A 25,185-nucleotide genomic window follows, 5' to 3' on the forward strand; every position below is an offset into this window, starting at 1 on the left:
ATATCACTCAGTCAAGTAGTAGACAGGATGCCCACAGTAACTTGACTCTCCAAAGACCATTTACTATTTACTCTGCACTTCGCTAGTGGAGTTACTGGCGGTCGCCACAGCCCCCCCCCCCCCGGGTTGTGGAGCACTGGGGGAAGGACGTGGGTGTCTTCCTGTGTAGTGGCGTTGTGGGATGCTCACTGGTTGATATCAGCGTGTGCTAAGAGTCCATACTGTCTGTGCAGGGTGGACTAGTGCTTGTATAGTCCACCATCCAGTGGAGGGGGGGGGGGGGGGGGGGGGAGGGGCAGACTGGTCGACCTGCATGTGTGAACTGGACTGGCACAGATGTCGTCGTTGCAGTACAGGTGGAGAGGGGGATGCGAATCTTGAGCATCCCACCAGTGCTGAACGTTGCAGCTATGGCAGGTGTATCCACCCCATTTGGAATAGGGACTGTGCGCGGGATGGTGATATGTGACATGGGTGTGGACCCACATGAAGTTTCCCCTATGCGGAGGATGAAGATGGATCCCTCGTGGAGCTGCAAGGAAAGCTCGTCACTTCGGCACTCAGAGGCGTTTATTGAGACGCGAATTTCATTGACAGTGGACGTAGAGGGCACTAGGTGGGGTGGGGGGGGGGAAAGTAACGTAGTTATGGAGAAACACTGGAACACTCTGTGGGGGATTGTGTGCCAACACACACATGGGATGGGGTAATGTCCCACGCAACATGTGGTTGAGCCTGAGGTTGTGGATTGTCACACGCACTGCCTGTGTGCAACGAGGGTAGAGTATCCTCATACGCAACCACTGAGTTGCCCACAGGTGTAGGCTCAGTGCACATACAATCATGGCGGGGTACAGGGGAGTGAGCAGTCTGTATGAGATCGAGGTCGTCACCTGATGGAAGAATCCCCGAGTTGAGGGGGTGTGGTACAGGTTCCTCGATCGTCCAGGCTGGTTTCATGCATTGGAGGAAAACTGTCTGCTGGCAGACACTGACAAGGATGTCCATAGTATTGTCCGTGCGAGACACTACTCGATGCGGGCCAGAGTAAGGTGGCTGAAATGCCGGTTTGACTGTGTCATCCCGTAACATAACAAACTTGCAAGAGTCCAGTGCCGTATGCAGGAATATCTGTGGACGGGTATGTGGTCATGGAGGAGGCGTGCTGATCACGGCTATGTGTGTCCGGACACGCTCAACTATCGTGGGGAGGTGGGATAGATTGGCGATTGCTTCGTCACTGATGAACTCTGCGGGGAGAACTAGGGTCTCACCATACAGGAGCTCTGCAAGTGAAGCCCGGAGGTCTGTCTTGTAAGCCGTGCGTATTCCTAGCATAACCAAGGGAAGGGCGTCGCACCACTCACCACCGTGGCACATGAGTGCCGCTTTCAGAGTCCTTTGGCACCACTCGACCAGTCCACTGCTCTGAGGGTGGTGAGCCGTAGTGCAGAATCTATCAGCCCCACAGAGGACGAAGAGCTTGTCGAACAACAGGGATTCAAACTGTCTTCCCTGCTCGGTGGTGAAGGATGTAGGTCAGCCAAATCGAGCTATCCAGGAGGATACGACTGCGTGTACTACGGAACCCGCTGTGATGTCCTGCAGGGGTATTGCCTCCACCCAACGTGTAATGCGGTCGATGATGGACAGGATATACCTGAAACCATCAGACACGGGTAACGGTCCTACGAGGTCCACATGTACATGTTGGAACAGGCCTTTCAGGATGTCAAATTTACCTAGACTGGGTTGTGTGTGCCTGCCGACTTTGCTGTGCTGGCACAGTAAACAAGCACGAGCCCAAGTACGACAATCCCTCTTCACATCTGGCCACACAAAGCATTCTGTGACCAGGTGCGTAGTAGCCTTAGCACCAGGATGTGCCAGGTTATGTAACGTAGGGAACACTTGACGATGCAGCACAGGAGGAACAATAGGCTGGGTGGTGCCCATGCATGTATCACACCACAGTGGCTTGGCCGAGCCCGGTAGGTTGCACAAAACGATCTGTGGGGAAGTATCTGGGTCCTGTCGGAAGTTGTACAATTCGGTGTCACTGTCCTGTAAGTGAGCCAATTCGTCGAAATTAATGGCGGACGAAATTGCAGTGATAAGTGATAGGTAGTCAGCCACCACATTTTCTGAACCTCGAATGTAACGGATGTTTGTTGTGTAGTGGCAGATTAAGTCCATTTGCCGAAACCTACTTGGGGGAAGGTCAGCAGCGGGGTTACGGATAGGCTCCGCGAGGGTGCGATGGTCTGTGAAAATTATTATATTCCTTCCTTTGATGTCTGTGCAGAAATATTCTTCAGCTTCATAAACAGCAAGCAATTCTCTGTCAAATGCTGACGATTTACGTTGAGCTGTAGATAGTTTTTTGGAAAAAAAAACCGGAGTGGTTGTGTCGAGTCATTGACATGCTGTTGGAGGACTGCACCTATTGCAAAATCACTTGCACCCGCTGTAATAGAGATGCAGGCATCTGGCAAAGGGTGGGTGAGAGTGACACCACGTGCTAATGCTGATTTAAAGTCTTCAAAAGCTCTCACCATGTTGTCAGACCACTGTACTCGGCGACTGTCAGAGATTTGTTTCCCGGCCAATTCATCAGTCAAAGGGGCTTGAATTGCTGCCGCCATCGGCAGGTTACGACGGTAGAAATTGACGGTTCCTAAAAACCGGTGTAATTCACAAAACGACACTGGGAGAGGTAGATCACGAATGCAGTCAAACCGCTCCTGCGGGGGGGGCCTATACCATCCGAAGAGACGGTCTACCCCAGAAAAGTGACAGTGTTGCAGCGGAGTTGTGACTTGTCATTATTGTTCTCGACTCCGTTACGTGTCAATAAGTCCTGTATCATGGCCGGGTGGAGTTCATGTTCCCTGTCGGAGGGGGAAAAAATTAGTGTGTCTTTGAGGTATGCGTAGCAATATGTGCAGTTAAACAGGAGTGAGTCTATAAAATGCTGCCAAGTCTGGGCCACGTTTATGAGACCATAAGGCATGTAACAGAATTCGTACAGGCCAAAAGGTGTTATCACTACTGTCTTTGGTATGTCACTCTGTTCCATTGGTATCTGTAAATATGCCTTGCGGCAGTCCGAGACACTGAAGATGCGTGCTCCGCTAAGTACTTGCGCAAAGTCTTGATTGTGTGGTATCGGGTAGTTGTCTAATACTGTCTGCACGTTGAGGCGATGATAGTCGCCGCAGAGGCGCACTGTGCCGTCTTTTTGGGGACTAAATGTATGGGCGAGGACCAGTTACTGTCCGATGGGCGATATATAAAACTGCACTCCTTTTCCTAATTGTCTCCACTGTATTATGCCATCTACACATTGGTCATACCAGGCTCACTCATTGTTTCCTCTTGCATAGCGAACTACCCACACAATATGGTTGTGGAGCCAGACTGACAGTATCCCATACATTGGTGTAATGATCCCTTCTTTTTGCACTCCCTACTAAGTATACTCTTTCAGAATCCCTAAATTTAATATTAGCAGAAGATTAATGGATGGCTGAACTGGTCCATAAAGTGGTTTATATTTTCAGATATAAGGTTTTGCTTCTCTCCTGGAGCAGGGGCAGGGTGGTTGTGGTTGGGGCCTCTCTTCTTGTTTTCTCAGTCCGGGATCAATGACCACTCCCCCTTGCAAAGACCAATCTTTTACCCCTCTGTTTTCCCAGTTTTTATATTTTGGCTACCGTTATTTTACCTCCTCCTGCATGTGTCTTAACTTCCTCATTTTTATAGTTTGACTCCTCTGACTGGATCCGTCCACTTTTAGCACACCCTCTCCCTTCTGCTTCGGATTTGCAGGACTAATGCCCTCACCGTTTAGTACTGTAACCTTCCTCTCAATTAATCGATCCTAATCCTCTCCAGGCCTTTTCCTTCCTCTTCAATTCTTCTGCCAGAAGAAAGAGCCTGGAGGAGAGGCACTGTGTGGACCTCACCAGCAGTTGAGCTCCTGTGAGGAGATTGTATTTGGTATTTGGAGCTTGCTGTGAACAGTTATCTGTGCACACATGTTCATGTTGTATCTTCATTTTGCAATACAGTGTTTTATAGCAACATTATTCCGCTTTCTGTGATTCATTGCAAGCAATCAATCCGGAAACTCCACACCATTTTAAGAACCAAGAGTCTCTAACATATTTGTAATCCATCGTTACATATAAATTTCGGAGTGGCAGAGTCAGTCAGACTCAACGTCGGCACATAGTATACTCTTCTCCAGAAGCACCAAAGGAGCCACGAACTTTAACTTCCCCTTCCTTTTGGCGATCATCATCTGTAGTCACGTGCATTCTCTCCGTTAGACACTGTGACAAGATTTGGATTTTACCTGGGTTACTAGTGTGTAGTTAGACATCAAGAATTGTACACTACCACCTAGAATTGTGTACTACTACCTTTCTTCCTAGAGCCTAAGTAGTTTTCACCCACTACCAAGACCTGAATCACCACTTCTGCTCTGAGAACCAGCCCTCTAGCTTCATCTCAGCTGTAGAGATAAGTTTATTATAAGAGTTTTCGACAGATAAAAAAATGTATGGATAGTTGCATACAGACATTGTGATTTATGGAACATTTGAGAAAAGAAAATAACAGATTACTTTAAAATATTGGTTTATATTTTTATTGTAATATTCTAGTGTTTTTACTTTTTGAATATTGTACATAGCACCTAAAGCAATCTCAGTTATGTAGTACAAAAACGTAATTACATACAAAACTTCTGTAAGTAAGTAGAAAATACGAAAAGTATTTGTTTTGAACAATTATTAATTAGTGAATAGTCTGCATTAGGTCACTCCATGGTTTTCTCTGATAATTGAGATGAACATAAAGTATTCTTGTACCGTTTTATTTTGTGTCCGTTTGTACATCAAGAGGTAGCTACTGCTCCAAGAAAAATAAATAAATATCGAACACTGGTGTCTCATTTCCTCTCTAATCACTCTGCAGCTGGCAGACTTCACTTTGATCCATCCTACAGCTTGCAGCGTCTATAGGTCCCTGGGACCTCAACTTGACAGCTTCTAATCCTTCTTAACTCCTTTTCCCTTCTTTGAGGCTGAGCCACTCTTGCTGGAAATAAGCCTCACAATGACCTTCACTGCCACGACTGCTGCCGCTACAGTTGCTGCTGCGCACGCCAGCAGGAAGAGGATGACATCTAGCAGCAGGTACTGGTACCACGTCAGGTCCAGAACCGCAGACCGCATGTGTTGCGCCCCACCGTGGCGCAGTACGTACTCTATGGAGTTGATGGCCGTATTGAGAGGCTTTTCCGGTCGGTCGTGGAACAGCCTGGAGTACTTTTTTGCGTTCACCATATATCTGAAATAATTTTATACGTGTACCCAGTACAATTAGTGTGCAAGGAAAGAAAAGGAAAAAAAATAATGATATAAAATTGGTTTAGGGAGTGTGTCAACAATAAACCGACTGAAATAAATTCTCTGACCACGAATATCTTGGCATCAGCTGTACTAGATACACTGCCTACTGGTGACACACACACATTTGTGCCGGACCGGGACTCGAACATGGATTTCCTGCTTATTGCAGGCAGTCACCTTAACCACTTCGACTATCCGTGCATGCCTCGCAGACCGACCCAAACTTCCATGTGCCACACTGGCCACGTTCCTATACAGTAGTCCCCCAAATTCATCATTTAATGCTCACAGCTTTACCCCGTATTCATGTGCCTGTGAGAACGAGGCTATGACCATTAAGTAATGAGTGCAAGGGACTATGATACGGGTATGTTGACAGTGTGACATGTAGAAGTTTGGGTCGGTCAGGAAGGCATGCAGGGTAGACCAAGTGGTTAATGCAACCACTTGCGGTTGTCAGGAAATTTGGGTTCAGGTCCCGGTCCTGGTCAAGCACAAATTTTCATGCCACCAGTAGTTAGTACATCTGTAATTAATACAGCTGATGCTAAGGTATTCAGTCAGCGAATTTATTTGGGACAGCTGTCAATCATAATTAATCCTAGCAGTATCAAGGCATTTTCCACAATGCATGAGGGGGGGGGGGGGGAGGAAGTGGGGTACTTTATGCCTACAGTAAAATGTTGAAAGAAACAAATCTCATTAACTGTTGTTGAATTATATGAACAACATACTTTTCAGAGAGATACTGATGTATAAGTAGGGTCCAGAATTTGAAAACAGCTTTTAGAACACTCTTGGCAACATCAATAATGTGTACTTCTGTCTTAATGACCACTACGAAAAAACTTTAAAAATGCAAATTTTGTTCATTGTTGGTTGACTGTTGCTCTCAACTGATGAGTAAGTTGGGCCCTGAACCTCAAAATACTGAATACAACGTTCATTGTGGAAAGTAATATCAGTTAGCCTACTGAGATTTAAAATTTTGGTCTAAGTTTAACTGAAAAATTTAAAACCTCTGGATTTATATGGAATCAGGTAGAAGGATTAATTAAAACAATAAAATTAGAGAACTGACTCTGCTCTATTTTTTTGTACAATCACTGTAAATTATAAAACATATGACACAAATTACATGTAAACATGTTCAAAGCTTAAATATTCTATTCTATTTTATTCAGAATGGGAGAAGCCTGTACCACTCAAATATTACTGGAAAGTGACATCAGAATGAGGTGCACTTGTCCAGCACATTTTCCAACTGCCGTAGACTTTTGTGGTGGCATAGACTATTACAGAAGTAAGGTGTGAGTGGCGATGAGCGGCGGGAGGGGGGGGGGGGGGGTCATTTGTAGGTTATTCTGAGCTCAGTAGTGAAGCGGTGAGGCATCCCCTTTAACAATACAGCACTGTGATCGTGTTGATATGATACCAGCAGCTAGGGACAATAATTCTATTTAGTCCCACTGTGACGTGAAAGTAATGTTGTGTCTGCTCTGTGCTGTGAATGGAGCTGATGAGAATGGTTGCTGTTTTCAATATTACAGTAAAGGTTCCGTGGTGGACTCCCCTTGCGTCAACGTGTCACAACTAACATTTCACATTCTTACTGCAGAAATGGAAATGACTTGTAGGTTACAGACCAGTGAATAAGTCACATCTTTGTTTTCCAATCAGACTCAAGTGTATACTATGCAAGAAATTGCCTCATTTCTTTTCCTGCCAAAGTAATTACACACCTTTCATTTTGATGTCAGTTCAGTAGGACAAATGTGTAGTTTATCGTAGATAAATAATAAAGCCTTCTGTTGCATTTCAATTAATTATACTGTGTCCGTTGATTCATTCGTGGAACAATATCTATACTATAAATGTCTTCTAGTTATGTTGATTCATTCGTGAAACAAAATCTATACTATAAATGTCTCCTAGTTATGTTTACAGAATATTACGTGGCCTCCACACCTTAGAAATGCAATGCAGTATTAGCACGTGCACTCCAAAAATAGTGCATGTAAAAAAAAAACGGAACTTGTCACACAACTCTAGTGTCACATCCATATATGTTGGTGAATATATGAACCTACTTACATTAGCACATTTTTAACTCATTTTCGCGTTACCTTCGCGATTTTCCCAGTTAATGTAGATGGGGTTCAGACTATTGTTCTTAGAATTTGTTCAGCCCCTTTCCCTGGCATGGTCAAAAAGTCGAACAAACTCAACACAGACAGGCAGAGATGTGTATAACACCAAATATTAAACAACTTACTTCAATTAAATTAATAAGAAAGTACCAGAATGTTTTACAAATGCGTTGGTGTCTAAAAATATTTGAAAATAGCAGGACCCAAACCTGCTCCTTTGGAGTTGATAACTACATGTCTTTACCCACTATAGTGCAGTGTAGTCACTCAACTTCTGACACTGCGTCTCATCACAATCTCCTGAAAGCTTTTACCGGCGATGGGACATTAACAGAAATTTACTTCTAACAAATCGTATCGAAAGTGACATGTTTGCGATAAATGCTAAATGCACAGTTGCTGTGAAACGACATGGTGTCACATGACGTAACTTAAGTTTAAATACAAAAGCAGTGAAATACGTTAAGTAAAAACGACGTCTCCGGAGTTCTTTATTAGTCGACTGCTATCGAGTCTTCATGGAAGACACGACATTTTGAAGTCATTTCCCAGGAAGCTTCGAGTGACACTGTTTCCTCCCTTACAGAATACATCTGTTCTCATGTTGTATTTTCGTTAGAAGTACTACATATCAATGAGTGACAAAGACGCCTCTCTTCCTAAATTATTTTCATTTTCTTTTCTTTGATATTTCAAACATCTCAAAAGTAAAGCCACTTGCTCTAATTTCGACTTTAATTTAGTTTATTTATTGATCATTTTAACCGAACTAACACAGAACAGCCGCTGAGGCTAAATAATATCTTCGAGACGGAAGAAAACGTCAATACATATCCGTGACATCAACAAGGTTACTTTGCAAGAGCAGTATTTGGTATTATTGAGAGGAGCAGAAAGGGTTACTTCTGTTCCCAACAGACTGAAAATTCGCAGTAAGTAGCAAGTCCAGTACAAATTTAGAAATGGCTGATAATGAAATTTTCACTGACATCAATAAATGGTCTAAAGGTGAAATTAAATTTTGAAAATACCCACTATATGCAATTCAGAATCTGTAAGAGATTTCCTTCCAGCATTGGTTTAACGTGAAGGCATGCAGATTGAAGAAATTGACAATGTTAAATTTCTGGAATTACAACTCGATAATAAATTCAGTTTGGAAGGGCGTAACACAGAATTGCTGAAGCTCGTGAACAAATCTGTACTAGCGATGAGAATGATGTCGGACGTACGAAATATATATATATAAAAAAGCTTGCATACTCGTCATACCGAGCAAAAGTTTTTAGCGTGTAATAAGACTCACTTTTGGTGTAAATTCAAGAACATCATGTACAAACCCGTTCAAGGAACTTTGAATTGTAACCACTGCTTCTCAGTATATTATTCCTTAATGAAATATCTCTATTTCCAACCAATAACTCAATACATAGTATCAATACCAGCAATAAGAACAATCTACATAAAGACCTAAATCACTTAGTATTTCAGTTTTGACAGCACTTGGCCGCCGGCAGTTGTGGCCGAGCGGTTCTAGGCGCTTCAGTTTGGAACCACGCGAACGCTGTGGTCGCAGGTTCGAATCCTGCCTCGGGCATGGATGTGTGTGATGTCCTTAGGTTAATTAGGTTTAAGTAGTTCCAAGTTCTAGGGGACTGATGACCTCAGCAGTTTAAGTCCCATAGTGCTCAGAGCCATTTGAACCATTTTTGAACTATATTCCTGTATTACTTATTCGAAAATACTTAAATATTTTTAGGGTGTAAGATCCAATTAAAACCCGCTATTTACATACTTCTTGACTGAAAGTATTAGGCATACTGTATTAACTTTATCAACTGTACTAAAGCATTAACTTTGAGATATTCCTTTTATTTAATGATCCCTGAGCCTTATTCAAAGTAAGCTTAAATTGTCTATTTCACTTATTAATGAAAGTGCTATTATTGTGCGACAGCAATATTTTATGTTTTATTCTTTTAATGATAGTTTAGGATTTATTTAAATATAATTTCAGTCTTTTCAGAGCTATATACTCACTGCTCTGTAATAGTCTACAAGCATGATTATTACTGTAAATTAAACTAGCTTTTTACGAAAATACTGTGTGTGTTTATGCTTTGTTTCTTTTTTCAAAGCTAAAAACGGTATCAGGTTTGTCGAACTTCCCAGAGTGTCGAGTTATCGAGAGTCCAGTTTTCGGAGTTCTAATGTTGATCATATGACTCTAAAATGCGTAAAAAAAGCTTTAAAACTCACTATTTTTCATCTAAAATTTAGAAAATTTCCCAGGGCAAAACCCCCAGTATAGGCTCCCCCAATATTTTTTATAAGTCGGGGCCCCTGAGTCCTTATAATACCAAACGCGGCGTGATTTGATCCCTAGGTTGAGTACCATTGAAAATTGCTTAGGCTTCTGTCGTAAGTCCTATTTGCTGCCGAATCACAACATTAGAAATTGCCTGGATTGTTATGGGGACAACTGCGTCATACTTGGCTGAAAAAGTAGCTATCTTGAGTTCCCATTACAGCTGTATTGTAGCAAAAGCCGGAAAAGAACGAGTATAAGAGAAAATACATTGTTTGATAATTTTAAAACTGACAATAAGCAGAGCGTCATCTTGGTTTCCTACCGGATTAAAGATTACATGCTGGAAAAGACAGTATCGGAAACTGGACTGTCGATTAGTACTGTTTGTGACTATTACGGTTTCTGTCGAGAAGTGTTTTACGTAATTGTGACTAATGATGGTAGTGGTCCAATAGATGATGTCAAAAAGTTTGTAGAACCAGATGAATTGCACATAACAAGTCGAAAATATGGGAACGGACGACTTCTCAAGAACGAAACTGAACCGATTAGGGTACTCAGAGGCATAGAAGGAGCTTCAAGAAAATGTTTCATTGTGAAAGTGTATTCCAGAACTAAATTAACTTTAGTGCCTTTTGTTAAGAACTTAATTTGCCTGGCACCAAACTCATTACAAATAGATGGAAATCGCACAACGCTTTGAATGAAGAGGGATTTCACCAAGAGTTTGTATTCCATTCTGTCTTCCGATGATCAGTCTGTGCACACACAGAACATAAAGCGATTATGGTAATCCCTGAAATCATCCGTCTGAAGAGAAGGGCGATGGGGAGACCGAGATGATCTGTATTTTTCTATACATCTACTTTCACAATTTGCGGTTACATGCTATAAAACATCCCTGTGAGACTTTGCCAGTTTTCTTGAGAGATGTTGCTAGAATGCACCCTCGGAATTTCCCAGTACGAAGATATGGATGACAAGCAAGGTATTGGAATAACATGTAACGTCGTCATTGGACAATTTTCATGCATTGTTTTTGTTGTTGCCAACGCTATAACCGAAATCCACATCTTCGTCTTTTGTTCTAATAGTTCCGATCGCTGTAAACAAAATCGATGTCTTGTTCCAAAGACCTTGTAAAATATAAGTAGACTCACTGATGGCGCTGCAGTCGCGGGATAATTTGAACCTTCGGCTGGACGCCATTATAGTGGTTGTAGTCTGATGTGTTGTGTAGTATTGTTGTTTATGAAGACCCTTATTCTACGTTGTATATTTGTTGGGGCGTACATACAGTATTTGTTACTCGTAATTCTACTGTCTGTACATTCCACTCAAAAGAAGTACAATGGTGAAGAGTTGTGCAGCGATTAATTGTACAAATAAATTCGAGAAAGGAACGAATATTACATTTCACAGGTATGTGGATATTTTAAGTTGTTTTGTACGTCAGCGCACTTGCTTAATAAATGTTTTTGTAACACGGTATTAGCATAATGTCTGTGCATCTATTTGAAGGTTTCCTTTCTCAAAACCACAGCTGTTACAAAAATGGTTACACGCTGTCAGGAGGCAAGATTTCCGACCGACAGAATACCATTTTATATGTTCTCATCATTTTAAAGAAAGTTGGCTGATCGGTAGTGTTTTCATGGTCTAGGCTAGGTTGAAACATGATAATTTGGTCGTGAGTTGCCAAAGCACTATGCCATATATAACGCACTTCTCGTCATAAAATCTGAAGTAGGGTAGAGTCAGAAAATGTCTATATAGTGGGCAAATCTTCGAGTATTTTGATGCATTTTGCGTACATCTATCGTAAATGAACTACGAAAAATGCTAGGGGTCCAGTACATAACTCTTAGCTACGGCAGATTCCATGTAGTACGTAAGATAAATTCATAAACCGTGACTAGTTGCTGTTTGCTCATAAATTAAAAAGTATATTGTAGTGAGGTATTTAAATGAGGCATTATGTTTGTGACCTAACTCAAGGGGAGGCATTTTATAACCAAAAGCGATGTATAAACATTCGAACTCCGCGCGTCAGTTTACCACTCTAATGGCCGCCGGCCAGCTATTCAATTTGTCCGCTCTTCACAGTCGACCTCTCGTGCGGTTGTGGGGGCCTGTCTTGTTCCGCGACAGTCGCGCGTTCGATATATATCGCTTTCATACGTTCTTGGAAATTACCCAGCAGCGATTTTCGAACAGCAAAGTGATGAAGTTGCGGTTGCTAGAGTTTAATATCTGCTAAACAACGTCCAATTGAGCTTCGTGACCAGTGAAAATCTTTCTAACGTGGATGTTTCGTAGCGAGTTGCAGAGAACAAGACGCAGCAGCGCTGAGCCAAGCGGTGTCACAGTACGAGGGGAACAGGATTGGCTGGTAGCGAAGTGTGCCCAGCAACCTCGCCGAGTACGCGATCTTACAGGGCGCGCGTGGCTCAGCGGAGCCGCTAGGCAGCGGGCACTCAAAGCGAGATAACGTTTCTGGCATTGGGTAGCGACGCTGCTTATCTTGACCGTGATACCGGCCAAGGTCTCCTTCCTCGTGATGTCTTCTGCGGGGTCTCGAGGGAGCGAGATGGCGCGTGACTGGCACACTGGACTCTCATTTGGAAGGACGACGGTTCAAATTCGCGTCCAACCATGCAGATTTATATGTTTTTCGTGATTTCCCTAAATTGCTCCAGGAAGATATCGCGATGGTTCCTTTGAAATGGCACAGCCAGTTTCCTTTTACATCCTGAAATCATTCCGAACGTGTGCTCAGTCTCTAATGACCTTTGTGTGGACGAGACGTTAAACCCTAACCTTTCTTCCAAGGCCTAGAAACGGTGCTATATGCTGCTTTGTCTCTATTCACCTGCGTCCACCCTTCAACCTCCCGGTCATGCCGCGTCTCGAAAGGGCACGCAGATGTGTTTGCTGTGCCATCTTACCCCCCCCCCCCCCCCCAACGGCTCAACTATTCTACGTCAAACGCACGCATCGGTAATTTGGAAGAAGCATTGGTTACCGAAGTCGGGGACGCAATAATAGCGATACAACGAATACCTCGCTGTCGTGACGGGCGAATCTGGATCTTGTTTTCTACGTTGCCAGGGGAGTATCACACAATGGCGTAATTAGTAATGACTGAATCTGTTTTGATAACTACCAAAAGTAAACTTTTCTTGCCGGAAATTAATTCGTCGAATATGTACACTGGAAAAGTCTTTACAAGACAATCTGTGATGTCGAATTCCCCTTCGAGCTGTATTGCATAAAATGTAAGAAAAGGACATCAGTAAGAAAGAAGACTCGGTTTGACACGTCAAAACTGAGCATTGAAAAGAGTGTCATTATCTTTTCCTGCTTGGTGTAAAGTTATACATTAGAAGCAACTGCTTCTGAAAATGAAGTGTCTGTCACGACTGTGGGACTATTACGGATTCGGTCGCGAAGTGTGCTATGTCTGTGTCACAAACTACAGTGTCCCCAAAGATGGTCATAACAAAACAGTAGAAACTGACGAGTCGCACCTCACGGCAAAGGACGGCTCCTGAGAAACGAAATCGAACACATGTGTGTCTTTGGTGGCATAGGGGGAGAATCAAAGAAGTGCTGTATACTTCGTTTGTACTCTCGGATAAGGTTCCTTTTAGTGCTTCTGATAAGGCATTTATCTGGTATGACAATCGTAAGAGATGGATGAAAGTCGTAGTGCAATTTGCGGAAAGAAGGTACCGACCATTTTTTCGTCAGTTGCTCTACAGAGCACGTGTCATCTGATGATCTGTCCATCAACACGGTGCTTGTATGGAAATCCTTAAAGTCATCTATTAAGAGTGAACGTCATTCGGGGGAGGAGATGAGCTGCACATATTCCAGTACATAAACATTTCCATAACTTACACCGGCCGCAGAAATATGTTTCATCTGAAACTCTCCCCATATTTCTAAGAGGTACTGCGCGAGTTTATCCTGGCTACGGAAAACAAGAAATTCTGCTGCTTGTCTATACAATACGTTGCATTGCCACAGTGAGGATGCTGTTGACAAGCGAAGTACGCGTTCGTCTTTTGTCGTCTGTGTTGACAACGGTTACACAGTGAGGCATTCGATACGCATAGTTATTCTGAATGATGGACGCATTAAAAAATTTCGCATTTATTCAAGTTCAAATCAAAAATGAACAAGCTTTATACCAATGGAAAGAGGAAGTTTCAGGTTGTTTTCATAATGTTTGATATCAGTTTAATAAATTTAATAATTTGTAAATAATTAGGTTTTAATAATTATTTAACACCTAAAAATGTAATAAATGTTCAATGTGACCACCTCTGGCTGCACGGCAAACATCGACGCGGTAGCCAAAGCCGTCCCACACGCGCGAAAGCGTGTCTGCTGTTACTGAATGCACGGCAGCAGGGGTCCCGTTCCGCAGATCGTTCAGAGTGGTTGGTAGAGGCGGGACGTAAACAGCTTCCTTCACATAACCCCATAAGAAATAGTCGCAGGGTGAGAGATCAGGAGATCTCGGTGGCCAGAAGTCCCCTGCGACCGAACCAGCAGTGACGAAGACAGTCATTCAAAAAGTCTCGTACATCACGGTGCTAATGGGGCGAAGCTCCATCCTGTTGGAAAGTCAAGTCCTGGGAATCTTCCATAACTTGAGGGAACAGCCATTCTCCCAACATGTCCAGGTACGGGAATCCTGTTACAAATCTTTCCGCAAAGAAAAATGGTCCATAAACCTTTATACGGGATACGGCACAGAACACGTTCAACTTCGGTGAGTCTCTTTTGTGGTGTAATGGTGAATGTGGGTTTCCAAAACCCCATATACGAACTTTGTGTCTGTTGACTTTTCTACTAAGGTGGAACGTCGCTTCAGCACTAAAAATTACACATCCACATTCTACATTTATACTCCGCAAGCCACCCAACGGTGTGTGGCGGAGGGCACTTTACGTGGCAGTGTCGCAGAAAGCCTGTGTGAGCGCTCGAATCTCTCTAATTTTCTTACTTTGTTTATGAGGTGACAGCGCGGAACTGTATCGAACGCCTTCCGGAAGTCAAGGAAAATAGCATCTACCTGGGAGCCTGTATCTAATATTTTCTGGGTCTCATGAACAAATAAAGCGAGTTGGGTCTCACACGATCGCTGTTTCCGGAATCCATGTTGATTCCTACAGAGTAGATTCTTCGTTTCCAGAAATGACATGATACGCGAGCAAAAAAACATGTTCTAAAATTTTACAACAGATCGATGTCAGAGATATAGTCCTATAGTTTTGCGCATCTGCTCGACGACCCTTCTTGAAAACTGGAACTACCTGTGCTCTTTTCCAATCATTTGCAACCTTCTGTTCCTCTAGAGACTTGCGGTACACTGCTGTTAGAAGGGGGGCAAGTTCTTTCGCGTACTCTGTGTAGAATCGAATTGGTATCCCGCCAGGTTCAGTGGACTTTCCTCTGTTGAGTGATTTCAGATGCTTTTCTATTCCTTGGACACTTATTTCGATGTCAGCCATTTTTTCCTTCGTGCGAGGATTTAGAGAAGGAACTGCAGTGCGGTCTTCCTCTGTGAAACAGCTTTGGAAAAAGCGACTCGCTGTAGAAATGCGGCATCCCCCATCTTTGCTAGCACATAACCGCAAAATGCGAGATGCTTCTCTTTGTCATTGCGGTTGAGAGCCTGCACACGTTGTAATCGGTAGGGGTTGCACAGCAAACGCCGTCTCAGAACTATCCATACAGTTGGTTGGGGTCTTCCAAGTTCTCGACTGGCTCTATTGGTAGACTTACTGGGACTGCGCACGAAACTTTCTCGGATCCGTGGGACATTATCCTCTGACACGCGCAATCGGCCTGTGCTTTTTCCTTTGCCCACACTCCCAGTCTTTTTAAATTGCTTAAACCAATGGGTAATGCTTTTGCGAGTTGGTGGTTGAATACTGAATTTGGTACGAAATACCCGCCGCAGTGCAATTTGCGACTCACTTTTCGGTAACTCAAGAACGCAGAAAACCTTGTGCTCCACAGTCGCCATCTCACAACTGTCAGTGAAACGCAATGGCGACCCTATTGCCCCGCGAACTCTACCGGCCGCTTCTGAAACCATCACCACCCTCTCGCCGAAAACTGCAACTTCCTCGTTTCATAGGTATAAACTTGTTCATTTTGGGCTTGTACTTGAATACATATGAATTTTTGAAAATGGGTCCAGCGCTTGGAATACCGCTGTATATCGGGCTCAGTGCACATGCGACTTCGACACCCAAGGTTTCTCCTAAATTACCCACGCATCTATATATGAAACCTCTGCTGAACTCAAAAACCTCTACCCAAGTGGACTACTGCCAACACAATAAGCGGACCCATACTGCTGTGTCACGCACCCGTGTCTTCCCGCCACAGCCTGGCCCATAAAGCGCAGCCGTGATGCGGTGTTTTGAGGTACGTATCGAAGATTCCCCTGAGACCTTTAAGGCTGTGTCGCTTCCCCTTCTTGTCCAGTCCGAGTTCGCAGCCCATCTCTAACGAACTCGTGATGAACTGCCCCTTTTTTGCTGCTGATTTCAGTCAACATTATCATCACCTAACAACATTAAAGGCATTAAAGTATATCTGATATAGGTACGTTATCATCCCTTGAGGAATAAGGTATTAATGCAGCTTACTTACGTTTATACAATGAGAAACATATACGTTTAAAACAGTTAGTCAGGATAATGGAAAAATCAGAATTGAAAGCTGGTCCAAAGAAGAAGATCGTGAAATTCAAATAGTTGAACTGAGGAAACAAAGAAGAAATACGAGTTAAGAAGAACGTTCCTAAACTTGCGTGACTAGCGAGGAGCAGGTAAGTGTCAATGCCCAAGACGAACTTATACTCAGTCCAAAAAAGCTCACATAAGTGTTCATCCAGCATCAGTTTGAAGAAATTGAGAGTATTTAATGGACACTGATTAGAAGCGAGTATACTACAGCTATTTATCACGTAATCTCAAAATTATTTAGTTATTAGCTGAGTAACCCTTCATCGCCCAAGTATTTATTTATTCCACTCTTCTATTAGTCCACCTCCGTCTTGCCCCCCTCTCTGACCATCTCCTCATCCTCTACCCCGCTCTCTCTGTCCACTTTCTGCTTCTCCCCTTCTCTGTACATCACCCTGTTATCACGCCCAACACATCCCAATGAGAGTTGCTGCGTTTTACCTGCTCAGTATTTCTTTCCAGATAACAACGGATGGTGTACCAAGTTTCGTTGAAATCGATCCTGTAGCTTGGGAGGACATGTTGAATATTTATAATACTTGGAGATTTGCTGTTATTTTCACTGAAAATGGAGATTCTAGAAACTTGCAGTACCGTTGTGTCTTCAGTTCGTTATGTTGCTTCTATTTTTAACCAGTCGATGTCAAAAACCACTGAAACATCGGTATAGGAAGTGCGTACATGTATCACAACGTTAGCTGCCTGACAGCAAAACAAGATATACAAATCTCAGACAAACTGTACTCTCTCCGTTAAGAACGTAGTATGTAGTAGGAACCAACTATAAAGTTCTTCCCGGAATGTGTTTGGTGATTAATAAGGACACTGCTGAGTTTTATTTCATAAGAAATTGTGTTTCGTTCCCTTCACTTCTCTTCCTGTATTGCCCCTCTTCCCATCAGTTCAGATCCTGGGCACGCTCTCGATTTCAACTACAGTTGTGTTGCTGATGAAATTGTATTGTTTGCCCTAGTATTGGTAAGCGTCGTTAATGGAAGTAGTCAACAGTAAGTTTGAAAGAAAGACTGAAAATGAATTACACCAAGCCTGAAATAATGCATAATTATCTCGTCGAAAAGGAAATCGACGTGTTACTATTTTTATTTATTTATTTTTATATTTTTTGTGGGGCGCTCAAATGCGCGGTCATCAGCGCCCGTACAAAGACCCACTTGTTACACAGTCCTATTTTTAGACAGTCCAATCTATCCACTGTCACAAACGATGATAATGGAAATGATGAGGGCAACACAAATACCCAGTCCCCGGGCAGAGAAAATCCCCAACCCGGCCAGAAATCGAACCCGGTACCCTGTGATCCAGAGGCAGCAATGCTAGCCACTAGACCACGAGCGGCGGACTCAAGAGGGGGGGGGGAGAGGTGAGATTAGTATTAGATAACGACCGATAGCACAGCAAAAGAATGAAAGGGAAGACCAAGTATGACCTGAAAATATAGTGAAGAACTAAATAAGATTTTAAGAACAAAGTTATGAAAGATTACATTGAACGTGTATAGGTATAGCTCTGGGTACATACATAAATATTTTTTATTATTTTAGTTTATTAATTATTTTTGGCAGTAAATGTCAATACATTCAAACATTACAACAATGTAAATGTTGGAAGGTATCCGTATGTATCTTTGCTGTCAGACAGCCTGTCTTCGACTCTGGACACCGAATAGTTGAGCGGTAGGACCGCGACGAGAAAACTTTTATTATGGACTTGTAGTATGGTTGGTGTGTTGGTTGTCATGCGCAGAGACGTGACCGGTGAACTCTGCTTTCGTGCATGGATCATCTCAGTTTACACGTGTGCAACGAATGCAGATAGGTTGGTCATTGATGAAACAATACGTGCGCATGACATCAGCTTTGTACATTTCTAAGAGTGTTCTTCGATATAACTGTGTTGTATCAATCAGTGCCCCCTCCCCCCCCCCCCCCCCATGAACCAAGGACCTTGCCGTTGGTGGGGAGGCTTGCATGCCTCTGCGATACAGATGACCGTACCATAGGTGCAACCACAACGGAGGGGTATATGTGGAGAGGCCAGACAAACGTGTGGTTCCTGAAGAGGGACAGCAGCCTTTTCGGTAGTTGCAGGGGCAACAGTCTGGATGATTGACTGATCTGGCCTTGTAACACTAACCAAACGGCCTTGCTGTGCTCGTACTGCGAACGGCTGAAAGCAAGGGGAAACTATGGCCGTAATTTTTCCCGAGGGCATGCAGCTTTACTGTATGGTTAAATGATGATGGCGTCCTCTTGGGGAAAACATTCCGGAGGTAAAATAGTCCCCCATTCGGATCTGCGGGCGGGGACTACTCAAGAGGACGTCGTTATCAGGAGAAAGAAAACTGGCGTTCTACGGATCGGAGCGTGGAATGTCAGATCCCTTAATCGGGCAGGTAGGTTAGAAAATTTAGAAAGGGAAATGGATACCTTAAAGTTAGATATAGTGGGAATTAGTGAAGTTCGGTGGCAGGAGGAACAAGACTTTTGGTCAGGTGACTACAGGGTTATAAACACAAAATCAAATAGAGGTAATGCAGGAGTAGGTTTAATAATGAATAGGAAAATAGGAATGCAGGTAAGCTACTACAAACAGCATAGTGAACGCATTATTGTGGCCAAGACAGACACGAAGACCACGCCTACCACAGTAGTACAAGTTTATATGCCAACTAGCTCCGCAGATGACGAATAGATCGATGAAATGTATGATGAGATAAAGACATTTTTAGATAGTGAACGGAGACGAAAATTTAATAGCCATGGGTGATTGGAATTCGAGAGTAGTAAAAGTGAGAGAAGGAAACATAGTAGGTCAATACGGATTGGGGGTAAGAAATGAAAGAGGAAGCCGTCTGGTAGAATTTTGCACAGAGCATAACTTAATCATAGCTAACACTTGGTTCAAGAATCATAAAAGAAGGTTGTATACATGGAAGAATCCTGGTGATACTAAAAGGTATCAGATAGATTATATAATGCTAAGAAAGAGATTTAGGAACCAGGTATTAAATTGTAAGACATTTCCAGGGGCAGATGTGGACTCTGACCACAATCTGTTGGTTATGAACTGTAGATTAAAACTGAAGAAACTGCAAAAAGGTGGGAATTTAAGGAGATGGTACCTGGATAAACTGACTAAACCAGAGGTTGTTCAGAGTTTCAGGGACAGCATAAGGGAACAATTGACACGAATCGGGAAAGAAATACAGTAGAAGACGAATGGGTAGGTCTGAGGGATGAAGTAGTGAAGGCAGCAGAGGATCAAGTAGGTAAAAAGACGAGGGCTAGTAGAAATCCTTGGGTAACAGAAGAAATATTGAATTTAATTGATGAAAGGAGAAAATATAGAAATACAGTAAATGAAGCAGGCAAAAAGGAATACAAATGTCTCGAAAATGAGACCGACAGAAAGTGCAAATTGGCTAAGCAGGGATGGTTAGAGGACAAATTTAAGGATGTAGAGCCTTATCTCACTAGGCGTAAAATAGATACTGCCCTCAGGAAAATTAAAGAGACCTTTGGAGGAAAGAGAACCACTTGCATGAATATGAAGAGCTCAGATGGAAACCCAGTTCTAAGCAAAGAAGGGAAAGCAGAAAGGTGGAAGGAGTATATAGAGGGTCTATACAAGGGCGATGTACTTGAGGACAATATTATGGAAATGGAAGACGATGTAGATGAAGATGAAATGGGAGATATGATACTGCGTGAAGAGTTTGACAGAGCACTGAAAGTCCTCAGTCGAAACGAGGCCCCGGAAGTAGAGAACATTCCATTAGAACTACTGACGGCCTTGGGAGAACCAGTCCTGACAAAACTCTACCATCCGCTGCGCTAGATGTATGAGACAGGCGAAATTCCCTCAGACTCCAAGAAGAATATAATAATTCCAATCCTAAAGAAAGCAGGTGTTGACAGATGTGAAAATTACCGAACTATCAGTTTAATAAGTCACAGCTGCAAAATGTTGTTGTTGTGGTCGTTAGTCCTGAGACTGGTTTGTTGCAGCTCTCCATGCTACTCTATCCTGTGCAAGCTTTTTTATCTCCCAGTACTTACTGCAAACTACATCCTTCTGAATCTGCTTAATATATTCATCTCCTGGTCTCCCTATACGATTTTTACACTCCACGCTGCCCTCCAATGCTAAATTTGGGATCCCTTGATGTCTCAGAACATGCCCTACCAACTGGTCCCTTCTTCTTGTCAAGTTGTGCCACAAACTCCTCCCCTATTCTGTTCAGTACCTCCTCATTAGTTACGTGGTCTACCCATCTAATCTTCAGCATTCTTCTGTAGCAACCCATTTCGAAAGCTTCTGTTCTCTTCCTGTCCAAACTATTTATCGTCCATGTTTCACTTCCATACATGGCTACACTCCATACAAACACTTTCAGAAACGACTTCCTGACACTTAAATCTATACTCCATGTTAACAAATTCCTCTTCTTCCGAAACGTTTTCCTTGTCATTGCCAGTCTACATTTTATAACCTCTCTACTTCGACCATCATCAGTTATTTTGCTTCCCAAATAGCAAAACTCCTTTACTACTTTAAGTGTCTTATTTCTTAATCTAATTCCCTCAGCATCACCCGACTTTATTCGACTACATTCTATTGTCATCGTTTTGCTTTTGTTGATGTTCGTCTTATATCCTCCCTTCAAGACACTGTCCATTCCGTTCAACTGCTCTTCCAAGTCCTTTGCTGTCTCTGACAGAATTACGATGTCGTCGGCGAACCTCAAAGTTTTTATTTCTTCTCCATGGATTTTAATGCCTACTCCGAATTTTTCTTTTGTTTCCTTTACTGCTTGCTCAGTATACAGATTGAGTAACATCGGGGAGAGGCTACAACCCTGTCTCACTCCCTTCCCAACCACTGCTTCCCTTTCATGCCCCTCGACTCTTATAACTGCCATCTGGTTTCTATATAAATTGTAAATAGCCTTTCGCTCCCTGTATTTTACCCCTGCCACCTTTAGAATTTGAAACAGAGTATTCCAGTCAACATTGTCAAAAGCTTTCTCTAAGTCTACAAATGCTAGAAACGTAGGTTTGCCTTTCCTTAATCTTTCTTCTAAGATAAGGCGTAAGGTCAGCATTGCCTCATGTGTTCCAACATTTCTACAGAATCCAAACTGATCCTCCCCGAGGTTGACTACTACTAGTTTTTCCATTCGTGTATAAAGAATTCGCGTTAGTATTTTGCAGCTGTGACTTATTAAACTGCTAGTTCGGTATTTTTCACATGTGTCAACACCTGCTTTTTATGGGATTGGAATTGTTATATTCTTCTTGATGTCTGAGGGAATTTCGCCTGTCTCATACATCTTGCTCACCAGATGGTAGAGTTAGGTCAGGGCTGGCTCTCCCAAGGTCGTCAGTAGTTCTAATGGAATGTTGTTTCGACTCTGGTCTTTCAGTGCTCTTTCAAACTCTTTACGCAGTATCGTATCTCCTATTTCATCTTCATCTACATCCTCTTCCATTTCCATAATATTGTCCTCAAGTACATCGCCCTTGTATAGACCCTCTATACAGGGTGAGTCACCTAACGTTACCGCTATATATATCTCGTAAACTACATCAAACACTGACGAACCGATTTCACAGACCGAACGTGAGGAGAGGGGCTAGTGTAATTGTTTAATACCAACCATAAAAAAATGCACGGAAGTATGGTTTTTAATACAAACCTACGTTTTTTTAAATGGAACCACGTTAGTTTTGTTAGCACATCTGAACATATAAACAAATACGTAATCAGTGCCGTTTGTTGCATTGTAAAATGTTAATTACATCCAGAGATATTGTAACCTAAATTTGACGCTTGAAACCTCCGACGTTCAGTTGCGTGTTGTAACAAACACGGGCCACGGTCGGCGAGTAGCATCTGCAGCGACATGTTTACGATGACGACCGTGTTTACTAGTGTGGCTGTAGTGCACTGTTGTGGTTTGGTCTAGCTGTCGCAGTGTCCGCGTGTAGCGCTTGCTGCTATTGTTATTCTGCATTCGTCTCCGCACGCAGACCAACTGTAGTACACCGTGTTACCAGACGTCTGTGATAGTGTAGTGTTGTAGGAACTGTGACCATGGTGTATTCGAACTCTGAAAAGGCGGAGATGATACTCATCTATGGCGAGTGTCGACGAAATGCAGCTGAAGCCTGCAGGGTGTATGCAGAACGGTACCCGGACAGAGAGCATCCAACGTGCCGCACATTGCAAAACATCTACCACCAACTGTATGCAACAGGTATGGTCGTAGCACGCAAACGGGTCCGTAACAGGCCCGTCACAGGAGAAGCGGGTGCAGTTGGTGTGTTAGCTGCTGTTGCCATGAACCCACACATGAGTACACGGGACATTGCGAGAGCCGGTGGACTGAGTCAAAGTAGTGTCATGCGCATACTGCATCGTCACCGCTTTCACCCTTTTCATGTGTCGCTACATCAGCAATTACATGGTGATGACTTTAATCATCGAGTGCAATTCTGTCAGTGGGCATTAACAGAGAATGCGTCGCAGTTGTACCTGTTTACCGCTGAAGCGGTTTTCACAAACCACGGGGCAGTGAATCTACGGAACATGCATTACTGTTCCGTGGACAATCCTCGCTGGCTCAGACAGGTAGAGCGACAGCGACCGTGGACTGTAAATGTATGGTGCGGAATCATTGGCGACCACCTCATTGGTCCTCACTTCATTGCAGGGGCCCCAACAGCTGCAACATACATCGCGTTTCTACAGAATGATCTGCCAACATTGCTCGAAAATGTCCCACTGGAAACGCGTCGACGTATGTGGTATCAGCATGATGGTGCACCTGCACATTCCGCAATTAACACTAGGCTGACCCTTGACAGGATGCTCGACGGGCGTTTCATAGGACGTGGAGGACTCATAAATTGGCCAGCCCGTTCTCCTGATCTTACACCTCTGGACTTCTTTCTATGGGGTACGTTAAAGGAGAATATGTACCGTGATGTGCCTACAACCCCAGAGGATATGAAACAACGTATTGTGGCAGCCTGCGGCGACATTACACCAGATGTACTGCGGCGTGTACGACATTCATTACGCCAGAGATTGCAATTGTGTGCAGCAAATGATGGCCACCACATTGAACATCTATTGGCCTGACATGTCGGGGCACACTCTATTCCACTCCGCAATTGAAAACGGAAACCACGTGTGTACGTGTACCTCACCCCTCATGGTAATGTACATGTGCGTCAGTGAAAAAGACCAATAAAAAGGTGTTAGCATGTGGACGTAATGTGCTGTTCCAGTCTCTTCTGTACCTAAGGTCCATCACCGTTCCCTTCGGATCCCTACGTAATTCGGTGCTCTCCGATACACACGATCGAACAGCGGAGGAGTGGTACTCAAGCGTCAACTTTAGGTTACAATATCTCCGGATGTAATTAACATTTTACAATGCAACAAACGACACTGATTACGTATTTGTTTATATGTTCAGATGTGCTAACAAAACTAACGGGGTTCTATTTTAAAAAACGAAGGTTCGTGTTAAAAAACATACTTCCGTGCATTTTTTTCTGGTTTGTATTAACCAATTACACTAGCCCCTCTCCTCACGTTCGGTCTGTGGAATCGATTCGTCAGTATTTGATGTGGTTTACGAAATATATCCAGCGGTAATGTTAGGTGACTCACCCTGTATACTCCTTCCACCTTTCCGCTTTCCCTTCTTTGCTTAGAACTGGGTTTCCATCTGAGCTCTTGATATTCATATAAGTGGTTCTCTTTTCTCCAAAGGTTTCTTTAATTTTCCTGAGGGCAGTATCTATCTTACCCCTAGTGAGATAAGCCTCTGCATCCTTAAATTTGTCCTCTAGCCATCCCTGCTTGGCAGTTTTGCACTTCCTGTCGATCACATTTTTGAGACGTTTGTATTCCTTTTTGCCTGCTTCATTTACTGCAATTTTATATTGTCTCCTTTCATCAATTAAATTCAATATTTCTTCTGTTACCCAAGGATTTCTACTAGCCCTCGTCTTTTTACCTACTTGATCCTCTGCTGCCTTCACTACTTCATCCCTCAGAGCTACCCATTCTTCTTCTACTGTATTTCTTTCCTCCATTCCTGTCAATTGTTCCCTTATGTGCTCCCTGAAACTCTCTACAACCTCTGGTTTAGTCATTTTATCGAGGTATCATCTCCTTAAATTCCCACCTTTTTGCAGTTTCTTCAGTTTTAATCTACAGTTAATAACCAACAGATTGTGGTCAGAGTCCACATCTGCCCCTGGAAATGTCTTACAATTTAAAACCTGGTTCCTAAATCTCTTTCTTACCATTATATAATCTATCTGATAGCTTTTAATATCTCCAGGGTTCTTCCATGTATACAACCTTCTTTCATGATTCTTGAACAAGTGTTAGCTATGATTAATTTATGCTCTGTCCAAAATTCTACCAGACGGCTTCCTCTTTCATTTCGTACCCCCAATCCATATTCACCTACTATGTTTCCTTCTCTC

At 43.1% G+C, this 25,185-nt stretch overlaps 1 protein-coding gene across 1 annotated transcript in view; it reads right to left on the reverse strand.

Annotated features, from left to right (window-relative positions):
- Nucleotides 1-4,627: 4,627 nt before the first annotated feature.
- Nucleotides 4,628-25,185, reverse strand: part of LOC124711603 (UDP-glucosyltransferase 2-like) — an 89,184-nt gene continuing 68,626 nt past the window's right edge. The window contains exon 6 of the mRNA XM_047241764.1: nucleotides 4,628-5,358. Coding sequence (XP_047097720.1) covers nucleotides 5,058-5,358 — 301 coding nt within the window. The 3' untranslated portion in view covers nucleotides 4,628-5,057. The remainder of the gene's footprint in view (nucleotides 5,359-25,185) is intronic.

Source organism: Schistocerca piceifrons, chromosome 8 (assembly GCF_021461385.2).
Source record: "Schistocerca piceifrons isolate TAMUIC-IGC-003096 chromosome 8, iqSchPice1.1, whole genome shotgun sequence".
Taxonomy (NCBI): Eukaryota; Metazoa; Arthropoda; class Insecta; order Orthoptera; family Acrididae; genus Schistocerca; species Schistocerca piceifrons.